General features: G+C 57.5%; 1 protein-coding gene across 2 annotated transcripts in view; it reads left to right on the plus strand.

Annotated features, from left to right (window-relative positions):
- ZNF423 (zinc finger protein 423) overlaps nucleotides 1-23,545 on the plus strand; it is a 259,489-nt gene that overhangs the window by 65,237 nt on the left and 170,707 nt on the right. For both annotated transcript variants that reach the window (XM_037066363.1, XM_037066365.1), the window contains one exon: nucleotides 20,777-20,977. In XM_037066363.1, coding sequence (XP_036922258.1) covers nucleotides 20,777-20,977 — 201 coding nt within the window. The remainder of the gene's footprint in view (nucleotides 1-20,776; nucleotides 20,978-23,545) is intronic.

Genomic DNA, 23,545 nt, shown 5'->3' on the forward strand with positions numbered 1-23,545 from the left:
CTCCTGGATACCCCTCGGTGCCGCTGTTGTGGGGCCTCTCCTTGGTGGCCAGTGATGGCTGTGAGCCCAAGTCCCCACTGGCAAGTTGCTAAGGGGCTTCACTCTGCCGGTCACAAATGTAACCGAGCACCTACTAAGTGCAGGCACCACTGGACATGGCGAACTGGGGCGACATAGTCCCTGCGTGTGATCCCGTGTGGGAGATGATGCCCAACGAAGTGAACGAATAAATACCTACGAGTCTCCCCTGGGAGGTGAGCAGGAGGTGGCCAGTCAGAGAGGGATGGGGACGGCAGAGGGGAACGGAGCCACGCGACGGGGGTGGGGTAAGCAGCGGTACTGAAGACCAGAGGATGGTAGGTTGCCCTGACCGGTGTGGCTCAGTGGGGTTAGCGCCTTCCCTGCAGAGCGAGACGTTGCCAGTTTGATTGCTGGTCAGGGCACAGGCCTGTGTCGCGAGTTTGGTTATGTGTGCGCCTGGGGGGGGCCGGTCCGGTGCGGGTGGTGACCAAGAGGCTCCAGAGCTGGGCCTTGGCCATGAGTCTGAGTTGCCTCTCTGACATTGAGTGGGCACTCAAAGGATGGTCCTGTGACTTGGGGGAAGGTGGGACTGGGGTGTATTTGGGTGTCACGAGTGTGTGGTTGGTGCCTGGAGCTGGACGGGTGCACCCCCAAGCCGGTGCACCCAGACAGAACAAAGGAGGCCTGCGCCCAGGGAGACCTCAGTATTAAAGGCAGGGTGAAGTCAGAGGGAAGAGACACTGGGGACTCAGGGAGGTGGGGGGAAACTCAGGACAGGCAGCACCCCTGAAACCCAGGGAAGAAGGTCTTTCAGGAAGGAGGGGCTGGTGGGGCAGGTCCAAAGCTTTCCAAAGTGGCGTGCTGCGACTTTGCTGGGACCAGCTCTTTTTCTGGAGTGGGTCACGTTGCTTGAGATTGGTGCAAATGCAGGGAAGACCAGCCTAGCGCCTCTCACGTCTCTCCTGCCTGGCGGGAGCTGGAGGTGCTAAAACAGCCCTTGCTGGAAACATTCTGGGGCGAGGAGAGATGGGTTCAGGGGTTAATGAAAGGAGCTCTCGTCTGCAGGCTGGCCCATCTGGGGGTGTCTGCACCGAGCCCCCCTTCCTGGCTTCCGCTTGGGAGGTGTCCCCGAGGCCCGACCAGGGTGGTGTTTGGGAGCCGCAGACTGTCCGCGGCGGAGTCCAGCTGTGCCTGAGCCATGAACGCTGCAACTGCCCGCCCGGCGCAGCCAGAGCCCGCCCGCGGAAGTGGGCCAGCCGCACCCCGAGCAGGATTAAAGGGACGTGTAATGGATTAAAGATCAAAAATGTTAATTAAGAAGTGGTCTTTTCTAATAAGATGCCTTCAAGGGCACAGGCCTGAGAAGGAGGGGATTTCTCATTTTGGCAACATGGGTTCTGTTGTAAGGAAATTGGTTCGCAGGCAGCGGGGAGGACCGACGTAAGTCTCCTTTTACAGACATCTCCATCCAAATTAATTAGCAGGAAGGAGTGGGGGCAGAGCGGCAGCCTGGCGGGCGTGTGGGCGGGAAGGCTGCGTGGACTTCAGAGCAGGCGGTCTGTGTCCTGGTGCCGCCGAACGTTGTGTCCGAGGGCACGTTTCGAGGGGCCTTCGTGGGCCTGGCTGCTTCCTGGGTTGAGGGATGAGGCCCGACTCCATGTGAACTCGCTGTGTGACTTTTGGCTGTTCCCACCCCTCTCTGATTGTTCCTCTGGCTTCCTTTGTTATCAGTTGTAGATGAGAACAAAACTTCTCCTATCCTCCTTTCCGCCTCCCCATCTGTTGGATCAAATAGATTCTTCATGAGTGATGGGAAACTCACACCTCTCTGAGGGAATCAGGGAGACTTGCTAAGGGCTGGTTTGGCGGGCCTGAGCCTGCCTTGGCCCCTCCAGGTCCCGCTTTCCCAGGCCTCCCCTGCAGTCCCCACCGGGAGGGGCACGGTAGCCGGACAGTTACTGATTGGGCCCTGGAGTCTGCCAGGTCGGAGACTTGAGTCCCACATCTGCCTTCTGCTGGGGACCTTAGCTTAGTTACTTGACTTCTCCGGGCCTCAGTTTCTCATCCGTAACTCCGTTCCGGGGGTCCTTGCCTGGTAGTGTGAAGTGGGATGGGAGAACTGCGGTCTAGAGCCGGGCTTCGAGGGGGTGGAGCTCAGGGGCGGGACTCGGAGGAGCTGGGCTCCCTGTGGGGCGCTGGGGGCTGTCGTTCTTTGGCCCCGAAGCAGAGGAGTCTCTGTCGCTTCTACATGGGTCCTCGGGTCCTCGGGTCCTTGGGTTTCAGGTCTTCCCTTGGAGAACAGCAGCCGCTCACTTGGTCGGCCCCGGCCTGCATCGTTTTGGGTTTCCTGGGCCCTTCACAGTGCAAGACCTGGACGCTCAAAGGCAGGGGAGTCCTTCCGAGCCTGGGGCTTGCTCTGGAGGCTCTGAGACTTGAGGAAAGTGGGAGTGAAAGGGGAGCTGATTCAGGACGAGGACACGCTCCTTGGGACCGAAGCACAGGTGTCTTCACGCCAGCGCAAGCCCCTCTCTCGTGCAGGGACGAGGGAGCCCGGGAGAGAAGCCAGGGGAGCCCGGACCCTCCTCGCCCTCTGATTGGGGATGTACAGCCTTCCCGTGGCTGCAAACCCTCACTTGATTTTAAGATGCGAAATGACTCTCATTGTCTTATTTAATGATATTGGCCCCGAATTGCATTTTTGTCATATTAATATCATGGCATCTGCTTGAGTTTTTTGCCTTTGCCTACTATACTATTTTTTTTTATCATTTTACAATCTTTCCCATTAAATTTTTTAAAGTTGTGGTAAAATACATATATTGAGTAATACAAAATTTGCATCTTGACCATTTTCTTTGTTAAAAAAGATTTTTTAAATTTATTATTATTGATTTATTTATTAAAGATTTTATTTATTTATTTTTAGAGTGAGAGGAAGGAATGGAGAAAGGGAGAGAAATCAGTGTGTGGTTGCTTCTCACGTGCCCCCTGCTGGGGACCCAGTCTGCAACCCAGGCATGTGCCCCCCTGACTGGGAATTGAACTGGGGACCTTTGGGTGTGCAGGCTCCTGCTCAATACACTAAGCTACACCAGCTGGGTTACAATATATTTTTAGAGGGGAAGGGGGGAGAAAGAGGGAGAGAAACATCAGTGTGAGAGAGAAACATCGATCAGTTGCTTCTTGCACACCCCCAACCGCGGACCTGGTCCGAAATCCAGGCATGCGCCCTGACTGGGAACCCAACCAGTGACCTTTCAGTTCGCAAGCCGATGCTCACCCCACTGAGCCACACCAGCCAGGCTGCGGATCATATTCAAGTGTCCGATTCAGGGACACCGAGCACATTCACCCTGTTGTGTGCCCATCCCTACCGTCACCTCCAGAACTTCCGTACTGTCCCACACTGGAACTCTGTCCCGATAAACACTCGCTCCCCCCACTCCCCGCCCTGCCCCTGGCCCCTGGCAACTACCATCCTAATTTCTGTCTCTGAACTTGAGCACTCTCGGGACCTCGTGTAAGTGGCGTCGCGCGGTATTGGTAGATTGGTGTCTGATTTATTTCACTCGGTGTTACTGTCGAGGCCCCTGCGTGTTGCAGCGGGTCAGAATCCCCGCCCCCCGTCTCCATCGTACAGATGGACCTCGTTGGGTCAAGCCGTCACCCACCGATGGACACTTGCTTGCTGTGCTGAGGAAGCACCGCACTGGCGTCCACAGTGGCTGCACCATTTGCGACACCCTCACACGAAGCTCTGTCTGCTGGCAGACTGAGAAATCGCCCAGAGAGGGTGGCCTCTTCTTGTCCCAACTGGATGAAGGACACCAGCAGCCGAGGCTTGCCTGGTTCTCTGAAGCAGGGTGTGGGCTGGACCCTGGGTGGTGCCGAGAGCCCCGGCCAACCTTCCCGACTCTGGTTGAGGGCTGGACCGACCTCCTTCCCGCCCCAGTGCGGCCAGGGAGCGGAGGACCCACCGACGTCAGGGTGTTGGTGCCTGGCCCTGTGCATCCTGGGCCAAGGTCTTCCCACACACAGCTGCAGGCACGGAGAGCGGAGGAGGCGGCCAGCGGTGGACAGCACGTCTGTTCCGAAAAGTGTGGACATTGCGACCTTGCAGTCACCCTTGTGGGCCCTGCCCTCGTCTCGCTTGCCTACCCTCCCCTTCCCTCCCTATTTTTTCTTTCACCTCTGACCTGGCCTCTGACTTTGTCTAGTCCTGCCCCTCCGCCATCATTTCTGCCTCCAGTGGCCACTCACCAGTTCCTTTGGGGCCACATCCTAGTCTCATCCCAGGCAGGCTGACCTTGGCTGCACCTGTGATCTGCTCAGTGCCTCTGCCTGGCCCGTGGCAGGTGCCCGTGGCAGGTGCCTGGTGGCAGGTGCCCAGCCACATTAGCCACCCCATGTGTCCCACTCACTGCTGTTCAGAACCGATGTCTTTTAGGTGCTTTATTTCTCCGGGCCGTGCAACTCGAGGATTAATCCGGGTTACAGGCGAGAACTCAACCCCAAGAATAGCGTCTTCTTCTTTTTCTTCTTATTTTAACCAACTGCAATTTGCAAAGTGTGTGTAGAGGGGAGGAGGCACCAAAGAGCGCCCCTCCGGAAACCAGGGTTACTTAGAAGCCTTCCCCACGCTTTTGCTTCACCAGAGATGGAACATCACGTAAATAAATCCGATTTCCCTCCAACTCAACGCGTCACAGGCGTAATCACAGCAGCCCCAATGTGTGCCTGTGTGTGTTTTTCCATTAGCGAAAGAGGCTCATCATTAGCCACGCCTGGGAAGAATGATTAGGAAGAGCTGGGTTCCACCCTCGATAGGTGTCCTCAGAGAGCAGAGAGGGACCGTCGCTGCGATTGAGTTCGTCCCTGTGATGAAGGTGGCAGGAAGCAGCGTCCCTGCAAACTGGAAGGAGATGATTGAAAGGGAGAAGGCAGGCGAGCCTGCCCGGAAGGGAGCGGTCTGGGAGCCTCTGTTAACTCCTGCGTAACAGAGGCTACGAAGTGTCCCTCCTGGGGCTGGACCCTCTATCCCTGGTGCCTCTGGACAGCCCTAAAATCTTGGGTCTCCAAGACCCCCTGGAGCCTTCTCTTTCGTTCTGACTGCAGGGGCTGGGAATGAGGCCCAGCACTCGGTGGGGGCAGGGCTTGGCTGCACCACTTCTACCCACCTCTTTTAGGGGGCTTTTCAAGCCTCCCCCCCTTCTACGGAGCAGGGGTGGGGCCGGGAGAGCTCAGGCCTTCCCCAGGACGGTGCCCCCAGGAAGACTGACCCCGGGAAGATGGCCGCACTGGATGGCTGTTGCAGGGAGCGAGCTTTTTGTTCTAGAAATAAGTAGCTCAAAACCCCGTTGAGAAATTAGTTAACACAAAGGGAGTCGGACCCTGTGGCCAGAGTCGCAATTGTCTGCAGGAAGTGCCCTGCCCAGGGGGGCTTTGAGGGAGGATTTACGTCCATTCTGCCTGGCACTCAAGGCACAGTATTGGCAAAAAAGTTTTTTTCTTTCCTTCCGCCCCCCACCCCACCCCCAGCCCCCAGCACGATCAAGTCTCTGGTTTAGCCGCCTGAGGGGCTGCATTTTGTGATGCTGATAAACCTCCTGTGATCTAGCAATCCAGGCACAGGTGTCAGGTGTCTCAGCCGCACAGCTGACTTCTGACTTTGGCTGTCCAGCAGGGCCAGGGCTGGCTGTTCCCAGGTAGTTGAGTGGCTTTGGGGGTGGGGGGAGACCCTGCAAGCTCAGACTATTCTAGCCCTTTCTGGTGACAAGGGTCCCCAACGTGTGTTCTCCCAGGCTCTGCTTGAATGCCTACAAGGATGGGAGGCTCATCTCCTTTCCATGCTGCCTGGACCCCAGTGACAGCCCCCATTGCCATATTTATTGAGCACTTACTGAATGCTAATAACTACTTAATGAAACAAGCGCAATGGAGACCCTCCACGAGGCCAGGCGTTGGGGAAAAATCGATGACGTGGTGGGGATTTCTGCCCTATGTGAGCTCCCGTCAGACTGGGTATCAGGAGACAAAACCAATAGATATGGTGAGGTCTTGAGTGCTTCCAGAACTGAAAGCAAATGGGGCAAGAGGTGGGGAGCAGTGTCCCTGCCTGCTGGGACACCCGGCCCGGCCCTCACCTGGTCATGCCAACCTGTCAACTCCTGAGCTCTCCACGCAGGCTCCGGCCCAGGGCCTCAGTGTCAGATGCGCCCTCCACCGGCAGCCCCCTCCCTCACCTCCCCCTGCTAAGTTCTCTGCAGGTCAGTTCTCTGCCTTGCACGGTCACCTCCTGAAACCTTTCTGATACTCTATTCCTTGTCACCTAGTAGATCATGTCGGTTCTGTTGACTGCTGGGTCCCCAGCCTGAGAAAGACACAGAGGTTCAGGGAGGGTGAGTGACGGGCCTAGGGCCACACAGCTTGGGAGTGGTGAGGCAGGTGACGCGCCTGCAGCTGGTCCGAGGCTGGAGCCACACTCTCCATCCCTGTGATGAGTTGGTGCAGGGTGCTTCTCCTCCTCGCCGGCCCTCGCAGGGCCTGGTCTGTCCCTGTGACCTCCTGGAACAGGCCTTTTGTGTCCGTGGAGGATTTTCCCACCCTCCTCCTGCTCCCCTGGGAAGGATGAGATGTACAGGGCTGGGGTTCTCTGGTGGCATTGCCGTTGTCACGTGGGGACCCTCGGCCCCCAGGTCTGGCAGACAGCAGGTGTGGGGGCCGAGAAGGCGCGCGAGCTGTGCAGGCGGGAGAGAGCATCGCAGCTTCCTCCCAAGGGGCTGCCGAATGCCCACCCGGCCTGAGCCCCGCAGGGGAGGGTGTAGGCAGGGCCTCGGGGTCTTCGGAAGCCGGTGCCGCACCGGGCCACCTGTCTCAGCTGCCTTCCCGGCTCTGTCACTGCCATTTGGGCCTGGGCTCTGGGTTCCTGAGGGAATGAACTGTGCACCAGGTCAGATGCCAGGACTGCACAGTTGTGCGCCCTGCACCCTGACGTGGGCCGGCGAGCCCAGCGGGCAGAACCCGCTGCTCTTCTGCTGCCCCCTTGCCGCTCAGACCCTGGCCCCTCGGGGGGCATGTGCAACCTTCCAGGGCTGAGATGCAGTGGCCAATCAGGAACAGCCTGGCTGTGGGATCCGTAGCTGGGTCTGACCTCACAGGCTGCAGCCCTGCACCCGGAATGGGGCCTCCTGCCCTCACGGCGCGTTGGTGTTCAAGGTGCCTGTCACTGAGGTTTGACCTGATGGAAGCGTCAGGCAGAGGCGCTGAAATGAACCCTCATTGCACACATTCACCTCCAGTCTGTCTTCCGTCCGGACTCCCCACGTTGGCCTTGAACCTGGATACTGGCGCAGTTCCCGGCTCCTGCCCGGTCACCCTGAGTCAGAACTTGACCGTGTATCCTTGGCCTTCCTCAGGCCCCACACTCCCCAAGGCTGGGCTGGAAGCACACTGGCCTCCTTCTGTTCTGGGAAGGGACCCGACTGCCAGCCACCTCAGGTCCTTCGTGCCTCTCCCCTGCTTCCCCCTTCCCGTGCTCTGCAGTGCAGCTCCCTGACCCCTCTGCCCAGGCTGGCCTCTCCCCGCCCCCATCACCTCTTTCTTTCCTTCAAAGCACAGATTGTTCGAGGACGGGATTTTGTTTCCCTGCGTTTCTGCCGCCTTTCTCCCTGACCAAGAGGGTGCGCCCACCCGCTTCCCGCTGCTGTGTCCTGCCTGGGACAGTCCCTGGCGCGTCGAAAGTCTCACTAAATGTCTGAGAACAAGTGGATGTGGCTGTTGGGGAGAGGAGTGTGAGGCCAGCCCTGGGGGCCCGGGTCTCCTTCCTGTGGCCGCTGGTGCTGTCGTCTGTGATTCAGAGCCGGCAGCTGGCAGGGAGGGGAAGGTGCGCCCCAGGGGAGCCCGCTTCCCAGAAACGTCCAGCTCACCGCCCCCACCTGCACTCCCCCAAGGACAGAAGAATGCAGGGGCTTCCTGGAAACGCTGCCGGCTTGGCCCCCGGAGGGTGGGGATGACTCTGGCGTGTTTAGCTGTTAGTGACGAATCCCAGGAAGCGTCCCAACTTCATGCCTAGGAGGGGAAATGCCTTCTTTGCTCTTTGGTGGAGGAGAGGGGAGAGAAAGCCGGCGCCCGAGCATTTCCACAGTGGGAATTTTGTCAACTTGCCTTGGGATCCATGCGTGGGGGGGAGAGACCCGGCTGCAACTCCCCCAGAGCAGGAAGTGATGCTGAGTGTGCACGCATGTGTGCGTGTGCGCACGTGTGAGTGACACCCAGAGCGGGGCCAACTCCGTGCTGATGCGAGTGTCCAGGAAAAAGCAGGTGCTTTTCCTGGGGGGCGTCACAGTCAGCCTTCTGGCCCAGGGTGGTGGCTGCAAAATTGAGACAGAGAATCAATATTTCAATTCTGTGTTAAGGACACGAGGGCAGTACATGGGGATGGAGGTACCGAGGCTTGTTAAATACAGATTCCTGGGCTCCACAGTCAGAAAAGGGCTGCTGGCAGGTCCCCTGCATTGTCATGGGGCTTCTGTCCAGGTGAGGCCGCCCTGGGTGGCCCTCTGCTTTGCACCTGTAGAGCTTTGTATTTCACAGGCGTCTAGGGCGAATTGCAAGGAAGCCTTTTCCGAGATGGAAGAATCCCACCTCTCCTGCTCGGTTTCCTGGGACCGCTTCCCCTCTAACCAGGAGCTGGGACCCATGTGGTGCCCTCAGAGGCAGTGTGAGAGGCAGGCTCTCACAACCAACTCTGGGAGAGGCTCTCGGTCCCGTTCTGGTAAAACCATGGCCAGTGCGAGTGTCTGTGAACGTGCGGTTTTGTTCATCAGAGTCGGCACAGTGCGGTCCCCCACCAGGGGTGGCTTTAGGGTGGCTTTAGGTGGTTTTTATTCTTTATACTTGCCTGTGTGGCTTGTGTCTTCCACATCAGGTGCCGATGTCTGTGTCGTCAGAAGTAACAGCAGAGCTTTTTTTTATACTTTGTTTATTTATCTTTAGAGGGGAAGGGAAGGAGAGAGGGAGAGAAATATCAATGTATGGTTGCCTCTGCCGAGGACACACAATGTATCATGTGTCCCCTGCCGGGCACTGGCTTGCAACCCAGGCATGTGCCCTGACTGGGAATCGAACTGCGATCCTCCGGTTCGCAGGCCCCTGCTCAATCCACTGAGCTACACCAGCCAGGTAACAGCAGAGCTTTTATTGGGAAAGAAATACCCAGGAAGGCAGAAGCAGTTCCTGGGGAGAAAGCTGGGCAGGACCACCGTCTGCCTCGGCGTTCGCCTGGCGTCGGGGAACGTGGGTTCCTGTCGGCAGCCTGGGCAGAGCCTGCACACGGGCACGTCTGGGCCGGCCCCGTCTGTCCTGTATGCACCCAGGTCCCTGTGCCCTGCTTAGCGGGGGTCCCTCCCGGGACCTCACGCCCTGGGGCCTGTGTCTGGTGGGTTTTGGTTCTGCAGGTCTCCCTCCTGGGGTGGTGCCTTGGCTGAAGAAGGAGGTGACTCTCCACCTGCCTTGTCTGTTTATTTATGGCCGTGGTCATGGAATGGCAGCCCCTGGACGCCGTGGAACCTTGGCCTCGTCCACATGGAAAGCTGCTGGCTCTGGTCATGTCCCTTTTTGCTGGGGCCTCCAGGTCACTGTTCACCCCTTGCTGCACTAGGAGGTGAACCTTGGGGGCTCAGAACCCAGAGCCCTGGTCTCCTGGGAGCTGGCATCCCTGCTCCATTGTTCTCTGGCCGTGTGACCTTCCTTCTCTGGGTCTCAGTTTGCCCGTCTGTGCGTGAGACTGACACAGCACCTACCTCATGGGACAGGAGGCCACAGTGGGTGCCAACAAGGCGGTGCTCCTTCCTGCCCAGAGACGGGACTGGGCTGCAAGGGTTTCCAGACACCGTTTTGAACGCCCGTAACAGGGAAGACCCGCCCTGCCCGATGAGATTTCCTAGCAGCCAGCCCCTTCCCGCAGCCCCGCCGTCAGACGCTGTCCCAGGGAGAGAGTCCGAGTCATTTTTTCCACCCCGTGTGTGGCTCATGGAAGGGGCCAGGGATGCACAATCGGGGGACCTGGCTCTTCCTTAAATGAGACTGTGTTCCATTCTCATCTCCCCAAAGGTGTTTTTCCAGACTCAGCCGTGGCTTACAAGCTCAGCTTACCCACACGGGGGTCAGGAAATTGGTGAGAAGTCAGAGTTGGACCATTTTTTTTTTTGAAGACATGAAGGTAGAAAATCCACCTTTGCTTAAAAATAGCTAACTTGGTGTGTTGTCAGGCAAAGGGGTCCTGTCCTAGAGGACCCGCCTTCCGGAATGGATGGGTACGGCCTCAGTCCTCTGAATTTCCATCTGTCCATCCATTCACTCAGCATGTAGTTATTATGCACCTACTGTGTGCCAGGCACCGTCTAGTGCTGGGGTTCGCAGTGAGTAAAACAGACAGCAGATCCTTAGAGAGCACTGATTTTCTCCAGCCAGGAACTCCCCTCCCTCCTGGGCCCCTCTTCCTCCCATCGCCCAGTTTTGGGGGATGAGGAGCTCAAGGCTGAGGTGGGATCAGGCCACGGAGCAGTAACCCTGGCTCTGATCCCACCAACTCCCACCAACTTGCCGTGGGGTCCGGGCACATCGTCATGGCCTTAGATTCTGATAAAAAGCTGTGGATCGGATCGACTTTTTCTGGGGACCCTTCTCTATCTAACCCCCCAATTCATTCCCCATTTGTCCTTGTAAAAAATTGAACTGTGTAAACACTTTCAGTGGCTCATCAGTAGTTGTTTTTTTAATTACAAATATTTCAGATAGGTGAAGGACGGTAACGAGCAGGCAGGATGTGCCNGGGTCCGGGCACATCGTCATGGCCTTAGATTCTGATAAAAAGCTGTGGATCGGATCGACTTTTTCTGGGGACCCTTCTCTTTCTAACCCCCCAATTCATTCCCCATTTGTCCTTGTAAAAAGTTGAACTGTGTAAACACTTTCAGTGGCTCATCAGTAGTTGTTTTTTTAATTACAAATATTTCAGATAGGTGAAGGACGGTAACGAGCAGGCAGGATGTGCCCTTCCGCTTTGGGGGCCGTGTAAGGGTCTCCCATGGAGCACCCGTCGGCTGCTGTCCCCCCAGTGCCCTGCTTGGAAGGTTCCTCCTCGCCGCTCTGTCTCACAGACAGTCCTACCTGCTGCCGGCGTCCCCCGTGAAGTTCCACGGTTTCGCTCTCCGTCTCCTGTCCGTGGAAGTGTGGATGCTGTCTAGTTCTTTCTTTCTTTTTGGGGTGCGTGTGTGACAAATAATTGTAGGGTGGGTGTTCCCACAGTGGTCTGAGGGCGTGGCTCCAATGTCCTTGCTGGCCGTCAGCTCTGTGCTCCTTGCTCTCACCTTAGCGACATCTTTCCCCGTGGTTCGTCTTCCCTCCCCGGCTGAGCGCGGTGTCTTCGCAGGCCCACGTGGGTCACGGGCCTGTCCTGGTTGCTCAGGGGTAGGGCTGGCCCCAAGGGGACCTGAATAGGAGAGATCGGGGAGGTCGGGGCTGTGGCTGGCACGGGACAGCCGATCCCAGCCCTGCCCAGGGCAGCTCCGCCCAGGCTGTTCAGGGAGTAGCACCCGCCTTTCGTTCTGAGCTGTCTTAGGAAGCACCTGTCTCTTTGGACATGACAGCGAGTGAGCAGATTAATGAAGCCCCACTCAGGGTTTCCCTCCTGTGTTGATGGGGACAGCCCAGGGTGGCAGTCTTCAGCGTGTCCCTTTCAGAGCTGGGGGGAGCAAAGGCTTGCAGCGGTCTCGGTGGGACCTGAGGGATCCGGCGAGGCCCTCTGCTCTTGCCGTGGCGATGCAGGAGGTTTGTTACAGGTGGGGAAACTGAGGCTCAGAGCCTGGAGGCCACTGGGCCGAGCCAAGGTCATGGCAAGTCTTCGGGACCAAGCTCAGATAGCAGTGTAGGTGTCTGTGTTGCCCCTTGTGCTGCTGTGCCCGCTTGTCCTCTTCTTGGCCGCTTCTCTGCCCCCGACGGAGCTGGCATGGCTGCCCAGAACCCCGTCGTACTTCGTGTGGCCACTGGGCCCCCGTGGGTTCCCCACAGGGCCCTTTCCTGCTTTTAATGCAAATCCTCGCGCTTCCCTGGTAATATCCCAGCTCTTCTTAACTCGAGGGGGTCAGCGGCGGAGCATCTCGGCAATTTATAATTCTTGAATATTCTGTTTGGTGACATGAGTTAGCATTTAATAGACACCCTGCCACCTCCTCTCTCCCTATTGTGACAAGTTCCCGACAGAAGCATTGTGAGACTCAGGGTAATGGCTCCACGCTGGGGACGGGGAGGCCACGTCGCGCTCGAGTGCGTCTCAAAAACGTCTCCACAATAGACAGTCAGGTACGCGCTCGCTCAGCTTCAAAGTAATGATTTCAACTTAATTTGACCCTCGATGAGGGAGCCCAGGTGTCGGGCTGGGCGCAGTCTCGCAGACCGGCCTGCCCGCCATGCCTGCGGCGGTAGCTCAAATAATTCCTTCGTAACAAGTGCCTTTCAGAGGGGGTCTGCCGCTGACAGCTAATAGAGAATTATTGCCCCTGAATGCATTTCTGTAATTACTTCCCAGAGATCTGTCTTCGTGTTCGGAGACATTTCACACTTTAGTAACATAAGTGTTTGGGGAGAGCACGAGCAATAATTATGAACAGTCTTTCCGTGAAAATAAACCTAAAAAAATTATAAAAGCTAATGCTAACATGGGTTACAGTCAGGGAGGAATTTCATTTGATTCATGCATATTTATTCCAAGCATAATAACCTTTTCTGCGTGGGAACTTTTTCTTTTTTTCTTTTAAACGAACGCAGTCACGATCCAGGTAGCCCGCTTTCTCGTGTTTGAGTCACGCGGAAACGGAAAACTGATTAGAAGTGACAAGTTGCTTGCGAGTGAATAAAGAAACCGTTGCGAGGGGCCCTGAGAGGAGACGCTTGTGGTAATGGAAAATGAAATGATTCACAGTGTGATCAATAAAAAATTAGCAGCATTTAATAAAAGGTTTCAGCTTCGTGTTGACTGAAGACCATCGCGAGCTGTTTGGAATCCGAGTTAAGTGGCGGCAGCAGAGGCTCGGGGGTGGAGTGGGGGTTGGGGGGTGCCTAGAGAGCCCTGGGATACTGGCCATCCGAGGTGGAGGAGGCTGCGGGGCCCCTGGGGTGGGTCTGGAAGTTTCCGTTGCGCTGCCCACTTGACCTCTGACCTGTGGTTAGTCCTCTGGAGGTCTCCGCTTTTCCTTGTGTGGGGATGTGTCTTGGCGAGTCCCAGGCACCAGGTGGGCTTTGCTTTCACTGGGGTGTGTGGACTCAGTGCTCCCCACCCCTCCCACTTAAATCCACCCCCTGGGGAGGGAGCCGCCCATCTGTGGGCTGGCATGTGCTTGCTGAGGCCCCTCAAATGTGCTGTCTGCACCCTTGGTTTGGTGGTTTCTGGAGACTTCCAGAAGACCTTACAGCCCACCTGTGGGGCTCAGCATCCTCTTGGGGGCTGGAGGCAAATAAGCAGAAAGCTGGCAGGCCTTACGAGAGGCTGAGGTGGAGCCGTGGGGGTGGAGAACCCATTACTCGGCTGCCAGTCCACGGAGGGGGCTGGCTGTCCCGCTCTGGGGGGAGCGGGATGGGGTGGGTGGCAGCTGGCTCCTTGGCCACTTGGCCTGTCGCTTGGTAGCAGCGGGGCAGAGGTGAAAACCACTTCCTCAGACACGCCCCTTTCCCCCAGGTGCCTCTTCAGTGTCCTGGGGACACGCCCTGCGGGCACCAAGCGGTCCTCACCCCCGGTGACTTACTCCTTTTTTACGGGTTTCACACGGCCTCTCCCCCGTAGCTGGACGGGGTGGCACCCCCACCCCTCAGTCCCTCCCCTGACTACAGGGGAGACCTGGGGTGGGAGGGTCCCTGGGGGACAGCTGGCCTCTGGAGTGTAGGAGCAGCGGCTCCTAGGACCGAGGACAGGGAATCATTTCTGTTCCCTGTGTCCTGCCTGGGGCAGTGGCCAGGGCCAGGGCCTGTTCCTGGCTTTGTCCCCGTTGTCTTGTTTCTCCCCAGAGACACACAGACCCGTGGCTGGGTCCTTCTTACTCAGAGTAGGAAGGGCCCTCCCACACGCTTCACTCACCCATTCATCCAACACAGGGCAACGGAGCACCCGCTGTCACCAGGCCCTCTGCTGGGTGCTGGGTGGGGGCAGGGGCTGGGAGGGCAGGACAGCTGAGGTCGGCCCCACCCGCCTGGAACCTGCTCACCAGCACTGGCCATCAGATGTCCTGCAAAGGAAAGGACCCGGACTGCCGTGGGAAGAGTGCGCCCCTGGCCGGCCCGTGGGGGTGAGGGCTTACTGAGCTGGGACCTGGCCATCGAGAAACGGTTCTGGGTGAACTTCCCCCTGTCTGGTTTATGGTGGACCTGCCGGAACGCTTGCCCTGTGTGATCCTAGCGTCTAACGCAGATAGAGCAGCTTTCTTATTGTGGAGATAGCATCTCTCGATGCCCTCGGGCCTGCCTCCGGCCCAGCCACTGGCCGCTGGCCGCTGAGGTCCACTGGTCTAAGCCTTCCTGCTCCAAGTCCATACCTTCCCGTATAGAGTGGGCAGCCCCAGCCCAGAGAGGGCGGCTGCAGCGTGGCCCTGGGCTGGCTCAGCCTTCCCACTGTCCTGTCTTGGGGGTACATGCCCCTTACCTGCCCCCTCCTCTTACCCCTTGTGGAGTTCCTCTTTCTGCTGCAGCTGTCAGGGGGTGGTTGGCACCCCAGCAGCCTCTCCTGGAGTAATTAGGTGTGCCAGGCCTTGGCGCTGGCCACAAATTAGCTGGATTTATCGAGCTCCCCACGCTGCCCTGCCAGCTGCCCCCCTGCCTCCCTTCTGTCCGCGTCTGCGTCTCCTCCTTCCCAGCAGCCATCGGAGGCAAAACACGACAGCAAGGGGAGGGCAGCGTGGTCACAGCCTCGGGAGGTTACGAGGAGGTAACTGCGCACAATTTTCATGGTCCCAGGGTGGCTTTGTCCCACTGTTCTTCATTACTGCATGCGGCGAGATCAGTTTTATTAAGACGGTGAGGCTCGGAGGGGCGACACTGTCGACTCGCTGGAGAAGGAGCGTTTTCTCCTTTTTGGCGGGGGTGTTTGTGATTGCTTCGTCCCCCCCACTTCCTGCTCCGCACCTCCCTGCGTGCCTGCCCCCGTGGACCGTCTCTCTGTTCCGCTCCTTCCTCACCGGGCAGAGTTGGGAGACGGCTCCGGGAAGCTGCCACCTCTGCCTTGCGGGTTGGCCTCCACCCTGGAATGTCGGTGCTGGTGCCAGGGCGTCAGCCTCAGCTGGATGTGCTCAGTTTTTGGTGCATCTACGCACCCCGAGCAGCACCGGCACTTAGTTAGGTGCTCAGTAAATGTTCGTTGACTGACTACAGGCATCGAATATTTGTCTGTTACGGCTCCAGCTTTTGGGGTGCATATTGCTGGCCAGGGCCTGTGTGGCGGGGACCAGAGGTGAGGTCACCTGGAAGGCAGCCCCAATTGGGAGGCCCCACACCTGCACAGGAGGTGATGTCACACCCATTTTCCAGGTGAAGAAACTGAGGCTCCCAGGTATAAGTAACGGAGGTTGCACAGGAGTGGACTTGACCTTGGGTTCTAAATCCCCAAAGAAGGAGCACTTTCATCAGTGCCCGGCACACCTCTCCACCTCACTCTAGGCCTGAGGGGCCTGGTGGCTCTTTCTGGGCCTGTCCCACGGCAAAGACTGCCTCCTCACCCACTAGGCTGTCTCCAGCCCTCCGAGGTTTGTTGTTTTGCCTGCGCTGTAATCTTAAAACTTGACATCAACCTTCAGTAACCTAGAGAGATTTCACATAAAAATGTGGATTTCCTTCTTTTTTAAAAAACAAAACAGCTGATGTGCTTGTGCTGGGCCTCACTGTTTTGTGTGGCGACTGCACAGAGGCCACCCCCTTGGGTGGACATTTGTCCCCCCCATTACGAAGCCCCTCCCAGCTCACTCTACTCATTTGCATAATGGCAGGCCATTGGTCCACTGTGACCCGAGTGTCCGAGTGGGCCGTCTCACCTGTCTGAGCCAGCAGGTCTAAGGTAATCTGTCCCTTCCGGGGCCACTGGGGGTCCCGCCGCAAATGCATTGGAAGGTCTGGTCTTGGGGAAGAGATGGCCATTCTGCTGCTGCTAATCGTGCTGGCCTCCAGTTCTAGAACTCCTGACAACCCAGGAAACGTTCTCTGGAGGATTCTAGGCCTTTCCTTGTGGTCAGCCACGGGTCCGTGGAGAGGGGGCCTGGGACCCAGACCTGCCTCGTCAGCCAGGGCGAGCATCCCGGCTTGGCTTGCGGGATGCGGCCCGGGTCCCGTTCGGCCACATTCTGCGAGAAATTCTACCCACCTTTATTTAAGAAGTGGAACCGGGACGGACAGCAAATTAGGTCTTAAAATACTTGCCTGCTGCCAAGGGGACCCTTTAGCGCGTGCCCAGACAGCGTCTGTCCCCGGGGGCCCGTGAGGCCTGCTGGCAGAACGTCCCTTGGGGCACGATGGGGTCCAAGGCCTTCAGCTCTTGTCTGCTGCACGGAGCAGCACACGCTGCTCGGGTGGTACAGCGACATCCAGACAGTAATCGTGGCTGCTGCTTCCTCACGTTTATTGTCGCCAGGCACCAGGCGGCGTCTGTGTTACCTCATTAAAATAATCTAACTTCACTAAATTTTCCTCAGAGAGGGCAGGTGGCATGTCCAGGGTTCCCCAGCGCGTAAGTGGTAGCCTGTGGGTTTGAACTCAGACAGTCTGGCTCCAAAGTCTGTGACTTTTTTTTTCTTTCTCTGTCACTGGGACAGTTTCTGGAACGGGACCCCAGCTGTCTGCCACTATGGCTGTGGGTGCTTAGTAACCAACTACATTGTCACTGCTTGGTTCCCTCAGCCCCCTGGCCTCCTGGCGCTCCCTGTGTACTTGGGTCCCGGGTGGAGCCCTGGATGTCGGCCGGTGGTTCTGATTTCTGCAGCGGCAGGGCCGCCGTCTCCATCCAGGTGTGACTGGGAGAAGCAGTGAGATGTGGGGAGGCCTCCTCTCCTGCCCCTCCACTCTCAGTGGGCAGTGTCCTTGGTATCCAGTCCTCTCTGTTTCGCCAGCGACCCCTGCCCCGCACCCTCGTTTCCCCTCTGCCCACACCCTCCTCTTCCCACCTGCCCCTGCGCCTGGCTCCTCCTGGCTCCTTGAAACCCACAGGCCTCCCGGACCGACACGTTTCTGGTACTTGGCTATGTGCACGATCCTTATTGCGTCAGTGCCTTCCCTCCACCTGTGGGGCGGGAGAGGACGGTGGAGTCGTCGTGGTCAGCCTCCTTGTTGTCGTCTGAGGCATCAGACCCAGGCAGGAGAAGCAGCTTCCTCCAGGTCACCCCTGGGGCTGGTGGGGAGGGGGCGTCCCAGAGCAGAGACTGAGGCAGGCCTGGCCGCCTTACCTCCCCACTGGTGTTCATCCGTTCATGCCCTCCTCACTCACCCACCCTGTGTGTGTCAAGCGTCTTTTCTGAGCCAGGCTTCGTGTGGGAATTGAGGCCACCAGGATGAACGAGACGGGCAGGCCCTGTGAGTCGTGGTGAGTGTGCGTGTGTTGTGTCTGGCACACGGCAGGACCTCAGTGAATGTTTGTGGGTGGATGAAGGAAAGAAAGGGTGCGTCTATGTGGTTGTTGGCACCAGGGTATCACACGACTCTTAACCTTGCTTCTCGTTCCCTGTCCCGGGCGTCGGGGGCGTGCCTGGCCTTCTGCCTCCACTGGGCAGCTAGCTGCTCACCCCAAGCCCCAGGGGTGGGACCCCTGCAGGCCCCGGGGCTGTAGGAGGGCATGCTGCTCACCGTCAGACTGGGAGGTTCAGTTCCAACCTTGGCTTTGGGCGACCCCTCAGAACCTCCGTGTTCCCATCTGAAAATGGAAAAATGGCCCCATTTACTCTCTCTCCCTAACATGAGGCTCAGAGACGGCGTGGCCCAAGCAGAGGCCTCCCAGCTCAGAAGGCTTCCTGCTCGGAGCCCTGATGGTGCTGACAAAGGCCAGGGACCTTGGGGACTGTGTCTTCGGGGACGTCCTGCTCCCCAAAGCTTCTTCAGGCCACCGAGTCTTCCCTTTCTGGCTTTCTGAGGGTCAGGCCAGCTGACCAGGGGACCCCATTGGACTGGGGGGGTGAGGTCCCCTCCTCTGCCCGCTCCCCAACCCCACCCCTGTCTCGCCCCCTTCTGTGAAGCCACCTCGACTCCCCCATTAGTAGACAGCAGCAGGGGAGGTGACACTTCCTGAAAACAGATTTATACTCTTGGATGACTTTATGGGGTTTTGACTTATAAAACCCTGAGACTTGACATGCTGATTTATCTCCCCCTGAGTCAACAGGATGTAGCAGATTTAAAGAGACCAAATGCAGCGTCGTGTGGGTGGTTCCGATTGTGGAGGAGAGGGGCTAGTGTGCAACGTGCTGCCCAGTAAATAAGGCAAAAAAAAAAAAAAAAAAGCAAACCAAAACGGGGGATCATTTAAATATGTCTATTAAATTGTGTGTTAAGGGCAGTAACCCCAGTGTGGTGCTGAGTCTAGTGTGCAGTCTGGGTAGTTGGCAAAGTAGATAAAGCCGGATTTACGGCTCTTTTTTTTTTCCTTCCCCTTCAGAACATTTTTTTTTATTAAGGGAAGACATGGGAAGCTAGGAATCTCAGAGCCGGGGGCTTGACATGCAACTGTGGCTGCGTGATGACTTACAATATTGCAGGCTCCCGATGATATTTCTCATTTCTCTGCTTTCTCTTTCTTGCCGTTGCTGGAGCTGTGGATCCGATTTCCCGAGATAAGTATGCCGCCTGGCTTTTAATGGGATTTCTGCGTTGCCGGGAGTTGACGTGGTCTGATGAACAAAGAAACAACAAAAAAAAAAGAGCCTAAAAATTGTACATCCCCTAATTGGTAAGAAGAGAGTTGTTTTGATGGGCCACCAATGGAAACATTGATTTTTAGGGCCTTCGCGCCGTTCCAAGCGGCGTATTGGGGCCACGTTCCCCGCCACGGAAGGCGGCAGCTGGCTCTCCGATGAGCTGATTTGACTTGGCGGGATCTTCGTGTCGGGTGCTTGAAAGTGTGTGCGCCTTGCAGACGGGCGCAACGCAGCCCTTATCTCATTCTCTGTTTCTAAACTGGAATATTTATAGGACTGTGGCTTCCACCTCGAATCGACTGCGTTTGCGGCCTCGTTCTTCTCTCTTGCTTTGGTGACCAACCCTCGGGGGTGGAAAGGTGGTGTGCCGAGGCCTTTTTCTGCAACTGTGGGGTCATGTGTGGCACACGCAGGCATGCACACTCCTTTGCCCGCACAGATACGTTTGCATCAGTGTCTTCACACACGAGAATGGTTTCTCGCTTTAGTTCACATTGGTGCTAGTTTCTGTCCGGGCGGGTAGAATGAGCACACGCTCTGAGTTTCTAGTGCGAGTCTCTGCATTTCCCTGGGCAACTGTAACCCACTGACGTTTATTGGGGTTACTGACCTGTTCCGGGGTTACACGCACTCTGTTCATTTTGCACTTTGATTTATGAGTTCTCCATGGGTCCTGCGAGTCTCTCAGTGGAAGCTGTGTGCCGTTCCCCGAGCTGGGCAGGAGGCGGGGTGTCGAGGTGAACGTCTGCAGGGTGCTGGGGGTGTTGCCTCCTTTTGGCTGTGCGCCAGGTGCCTCCTCTGTGCAACCAGAGGAGCACAGCTGCCCCTCTGCCCACAGTGGGGCAGGACCTCAGGATGGCTTTTAGCTGTAGGGCTTGTGAGGCAGAGAAATGCGTTTATGGGTTTGTATCTGGCTTGAAAAAGTACAGGGTGTAGCCCTGGCTGGTGTGGCTCAGTGGACTGAGCGCCAGCCAGCGAACCAAAGGGCTACCAGTTTGATTCCCAGTCACGGCACATGCCTGGGTTGTGGCCCAGGTCCCCAGTAGGGGGCGCATGAGAGGCAACCTCACATTGAAGTTTCTCTCCCTCTCTTCTCCCTTCCTCCCTTTCTCTCTAAAAATAAATAAAGAAAATCTTTTTAAAAAATAAAAAGTGCGGGACATGACACAAACCTTGTCGAGATCTCTAAGTGTGCCCAGTGGGCAGGAGGCGTCTCATGTGAAAGAAATTGGTGGAAGGGCTCGAAGGCTGGTTCTCCCTGTCGAGGTTGAAACCTGGGTTCCAGCGAAGGCTCAGGCGCAGCCTGATTCTCTGTGGTCCCGCAAACACGTGTGTTTCCTGAATCCCAGGCTCAGAACACCCATGCAAAGGGTCGAGCCAGCATCGGCACGTCCTGAGGCTGGGCTCCGAGATCTCCCCGCTCCGAATCACGAGACTTTGGGGGGAAACGTTCAGGGGCGTTAGGAACAGCCGATGGGGCTGCGGAGAAATGTGTGTGTGAGGATGGTTTTCAGTCAGGAGACAGATGCGAAGGCATTTTCGCCTCCCTGGTGGGTCACAACCCCCAGCGTCCCTGCCCGGAGGTAGGTGACAGGCAATCCCCGAGGAAGATTTGCACCAAGAATTAGAGAACCTGGTTGAGAATGACGGCACCACAGGCTCCCAGAAAAACCCCATACATTAATGCACCGAGAGGCGTCCAGAATGACGGACCCTGGGAGGCAGACTAATTAAATGTATCTTAATAAACGCCGGGCAGCCCCTCCGAAACCCTTCCCTGAGACCGTGTCCGCCCACGTGGACTGTATTCTTCCTGTTGGCAGGAGGCCTGGAAGGAGAGCCGGAGTGTGACCAGAAAGCCAGCCGGGCGCTAGAGGACAGGAACAGCGTGACAAGTCAAGAGGAGAGAAATGAGGACGATGAAGACATGGAGGATGAGTCAATTTACACCTGCGACCAGTGTCAGCAGGACTTCGAGTCGCTGGCGGAGCTGACGGACCACCGGGCCCACCGCTGTCCTGGAGGTACGCAGAGCGGCGCCGGGCGCTGACAGGTGGTTGCGCGGGTAATTGGACAAAGCAACAGCTTGACGCCTCGGGTGAGATTAAAGAATTAATAATGTGATTTTGCAGGGAATGTCATTTTATTGTGGTGTCTTGGGTACCCTTGTATCCGCCTTTTCAATGAAATTAAAAATAAAAGCAACAGCATTCCAGCCGGCGGGAACTAGGGGGGAGGTTCCCTGTCTCTGTTCCCCTCTAGCCTGTGCTCCGTAGGACGTGGGCCTGCCCCCCCGCCCAAGATTTCTGGAAGGCCTTCGGAAAACCCAGCGATTAGGAGGTGGTTCGTGCACAGTTAAGCAGCTTAAGCGTGGAGAGCCGTGTGAAGGTTGAGCTCCGAGGCCAGGGCTGGCGGCGGTGGCCAGTTTCGTGGGCCAGGAAAAGCCTGTGCAGAAAGGGGCCGGGTCCACCTCTGGGCTGGGCCTCCCGCCTCTCTGAGTGGCCAGCTGCTGCCGCCGCACGGGACCCTAGTCCTGTTCGCTCTCTCCCCAGAGCCTCTGAGACGGTGGGCAAGGCCAGGGTTTTACAGGAGCCATGTACGACTTCACGAGAGTCGTGTGTGACTGTGTGTCCAGGTCCTGTGTTGGATGCGTGGGGGATGATGGCATGTGGATTTCCTGGGGGGGGGGGGTGGAGGCAGCCGTGCTGGAGGGCTTTGAGTTTGGAGCACCGGCGTTCCTTGCGCAGTAACCCCAGACAGCTTCTTCCGTGGGGATCCTTGGATGGGGATATCTTGGTTGCGGGTTTAGGGGGAAAGGACCTAACATCTCAGACCAGTGTTCCGAAGGGGCCCTCCCACCTGTTTTTGGGGAAAATGTGCTGGTGGGAAGGTGGGCGTCGAAAGCTCCCAGTTTCCCTGCCTTTCCTGCCAGCTCCGAGGTTTGGAAGCCAAGGGGTTGGGGAGCTGCTATGACTTTCCCTCAAGGGACATTCGTACCTGCATGGGGGCCCTGGCTGGACCCAGTGCCCGTTATCGGCCCCTGAAGGGAACAGGTACCCCAAGACAGCGCGCCCAAGAGGACGCTGACAGGCTTGGGCTTTGGGGGGCTCAGCACATCAAAGCCCAGTCGTTTGGAACTTGTGATGCCTCAACCCCAGGCAGAGGCGGTGGCTGATGTAGGATCTTAGAACGCTGAGGCACTGAGAGGGACAGGTGATTGCTTGGTCAAGGTCACACAGCGATTTAGCGGCCGAGCCAGGACCTCGCCGGGGCCTGGGCTGCGTGCGCTCGCTCTCCTGCTCGAGAAGGGCCACAGATGCTGGTGTGTTTCTCCCTTCAGCAGAGACCTGAGGTGGATTCTAACCTGTCAGGGAATGAAATGCTGTCACTCGCTTTTAAAACAACCGGTTAATTGGTCTTCTAGTGAAAAGCCATTCTGTTCATTTCCCCAAAGGCGCCGTTGTGGGAGCCTAGCTGAGCGCCTGGCCCTGCTCCGTTCTGCCACCTCCAGTTCTTAGAACCAGGGCGGCTTTTCTATCTCCCGCCACACTTTCGAGGTTGGTGGCATCTCTAGGCGGAGAAGGGAACATGTGACACTTTGGGGCTCGGTGTGGGGGTCTGTGCTGGAAATACGTGTACTTTGGTCCTGGGCAGGAGTCTCTTCCCAGGGCCGCCTCTCTTCTCTAAGCCGTAGACTTTGGCTGAAGTCACGGCAGCCGCCTCGGGGGCTGGGGGTGTCCGCTGATACCCCTGCCTGCCTGCTGCCTAACAGGACCCCACTGACGCCCTCCATGGGGAAGCGGGAGCCAGGAACATCCCCAGCCTGGGGCACTGGGAGTCAGAAAGTCCTAGACAGAGTCCGGTAACCGCCTCACCTAAGGGTGTCCCTGAGAAGTTTCTGGCCACCCAGCGGAGATGTGACCCAGTCTGGGAGAGTGTCCCTGACACAGAAGAGATAGTTAGGGAGTTATTTCCCCCCAAGTCATGGGTTCCTAGGGTTCCCCCCACGACAGACGGCCGCTGGGAATCGCCTGTGTCTTACCCAAAACCGGTCCCCACCCAGGACGCCGCCACACCCTTCTCTCGTGCCGCCGTTTCTAAACTCTGTCCTAGAGGTGTCTCTGGGCAGTCGGGTGGGGGTTGGAGCTCATCTGGCTGGGGGGCTCTGTCACTCGCCCTTAGAAGCCTGTTTTATACACTGGGCTTCAGCATACGGCGCTTGAACGCTGCCTTCTGCTTTAGAAGTTTCGCCCCAGGTGCAAAAAGCAATAGCCGGCCCTGCCCGGCCAGGTGCCTGGGCTCGGCGTGGGCCGTCCACTCCCGGTGCTGGGGGTGCTGCAGGTGGGTGTCGCTGTCCTCACGGAGCATAGGGACACTTGGAGGCCTGGCAAAGCCCATTTCAGACGGGACCGTGGTCGGCTGAGCCAGGGGCTCTGGGTGCTCTGCGGGTGTTTCTGAGGGAACAGGTAGGTGAGCCATGTCTGGGAGGAGGCGGGGCCCTCCCTGCTGCTGAGCATTCGGGGCCCGAGGGCAGTCACACCTGTCCACCTGTCCAGTCGCTCTCTGCTCCTTGTCCCCTGCAGAGGGCTGTG

The sequence above is a fragment of the Sturnira hondurensis genome, unplaced genomic scaffold (assembly GCF_014824575.4).
Source record: "Sturnira hondurensis isolate 20B ecotype Veracruz unplaced genomic scaffold, ASM1482457v3 Scaffold0016617, whole genome shotgun sequence".
NCBI lineage: Eukaryota > Metazoa > Chordata > Mammalia > Chiroptera > Phyllostomidae > Sturnira > Sturnira hondurensis.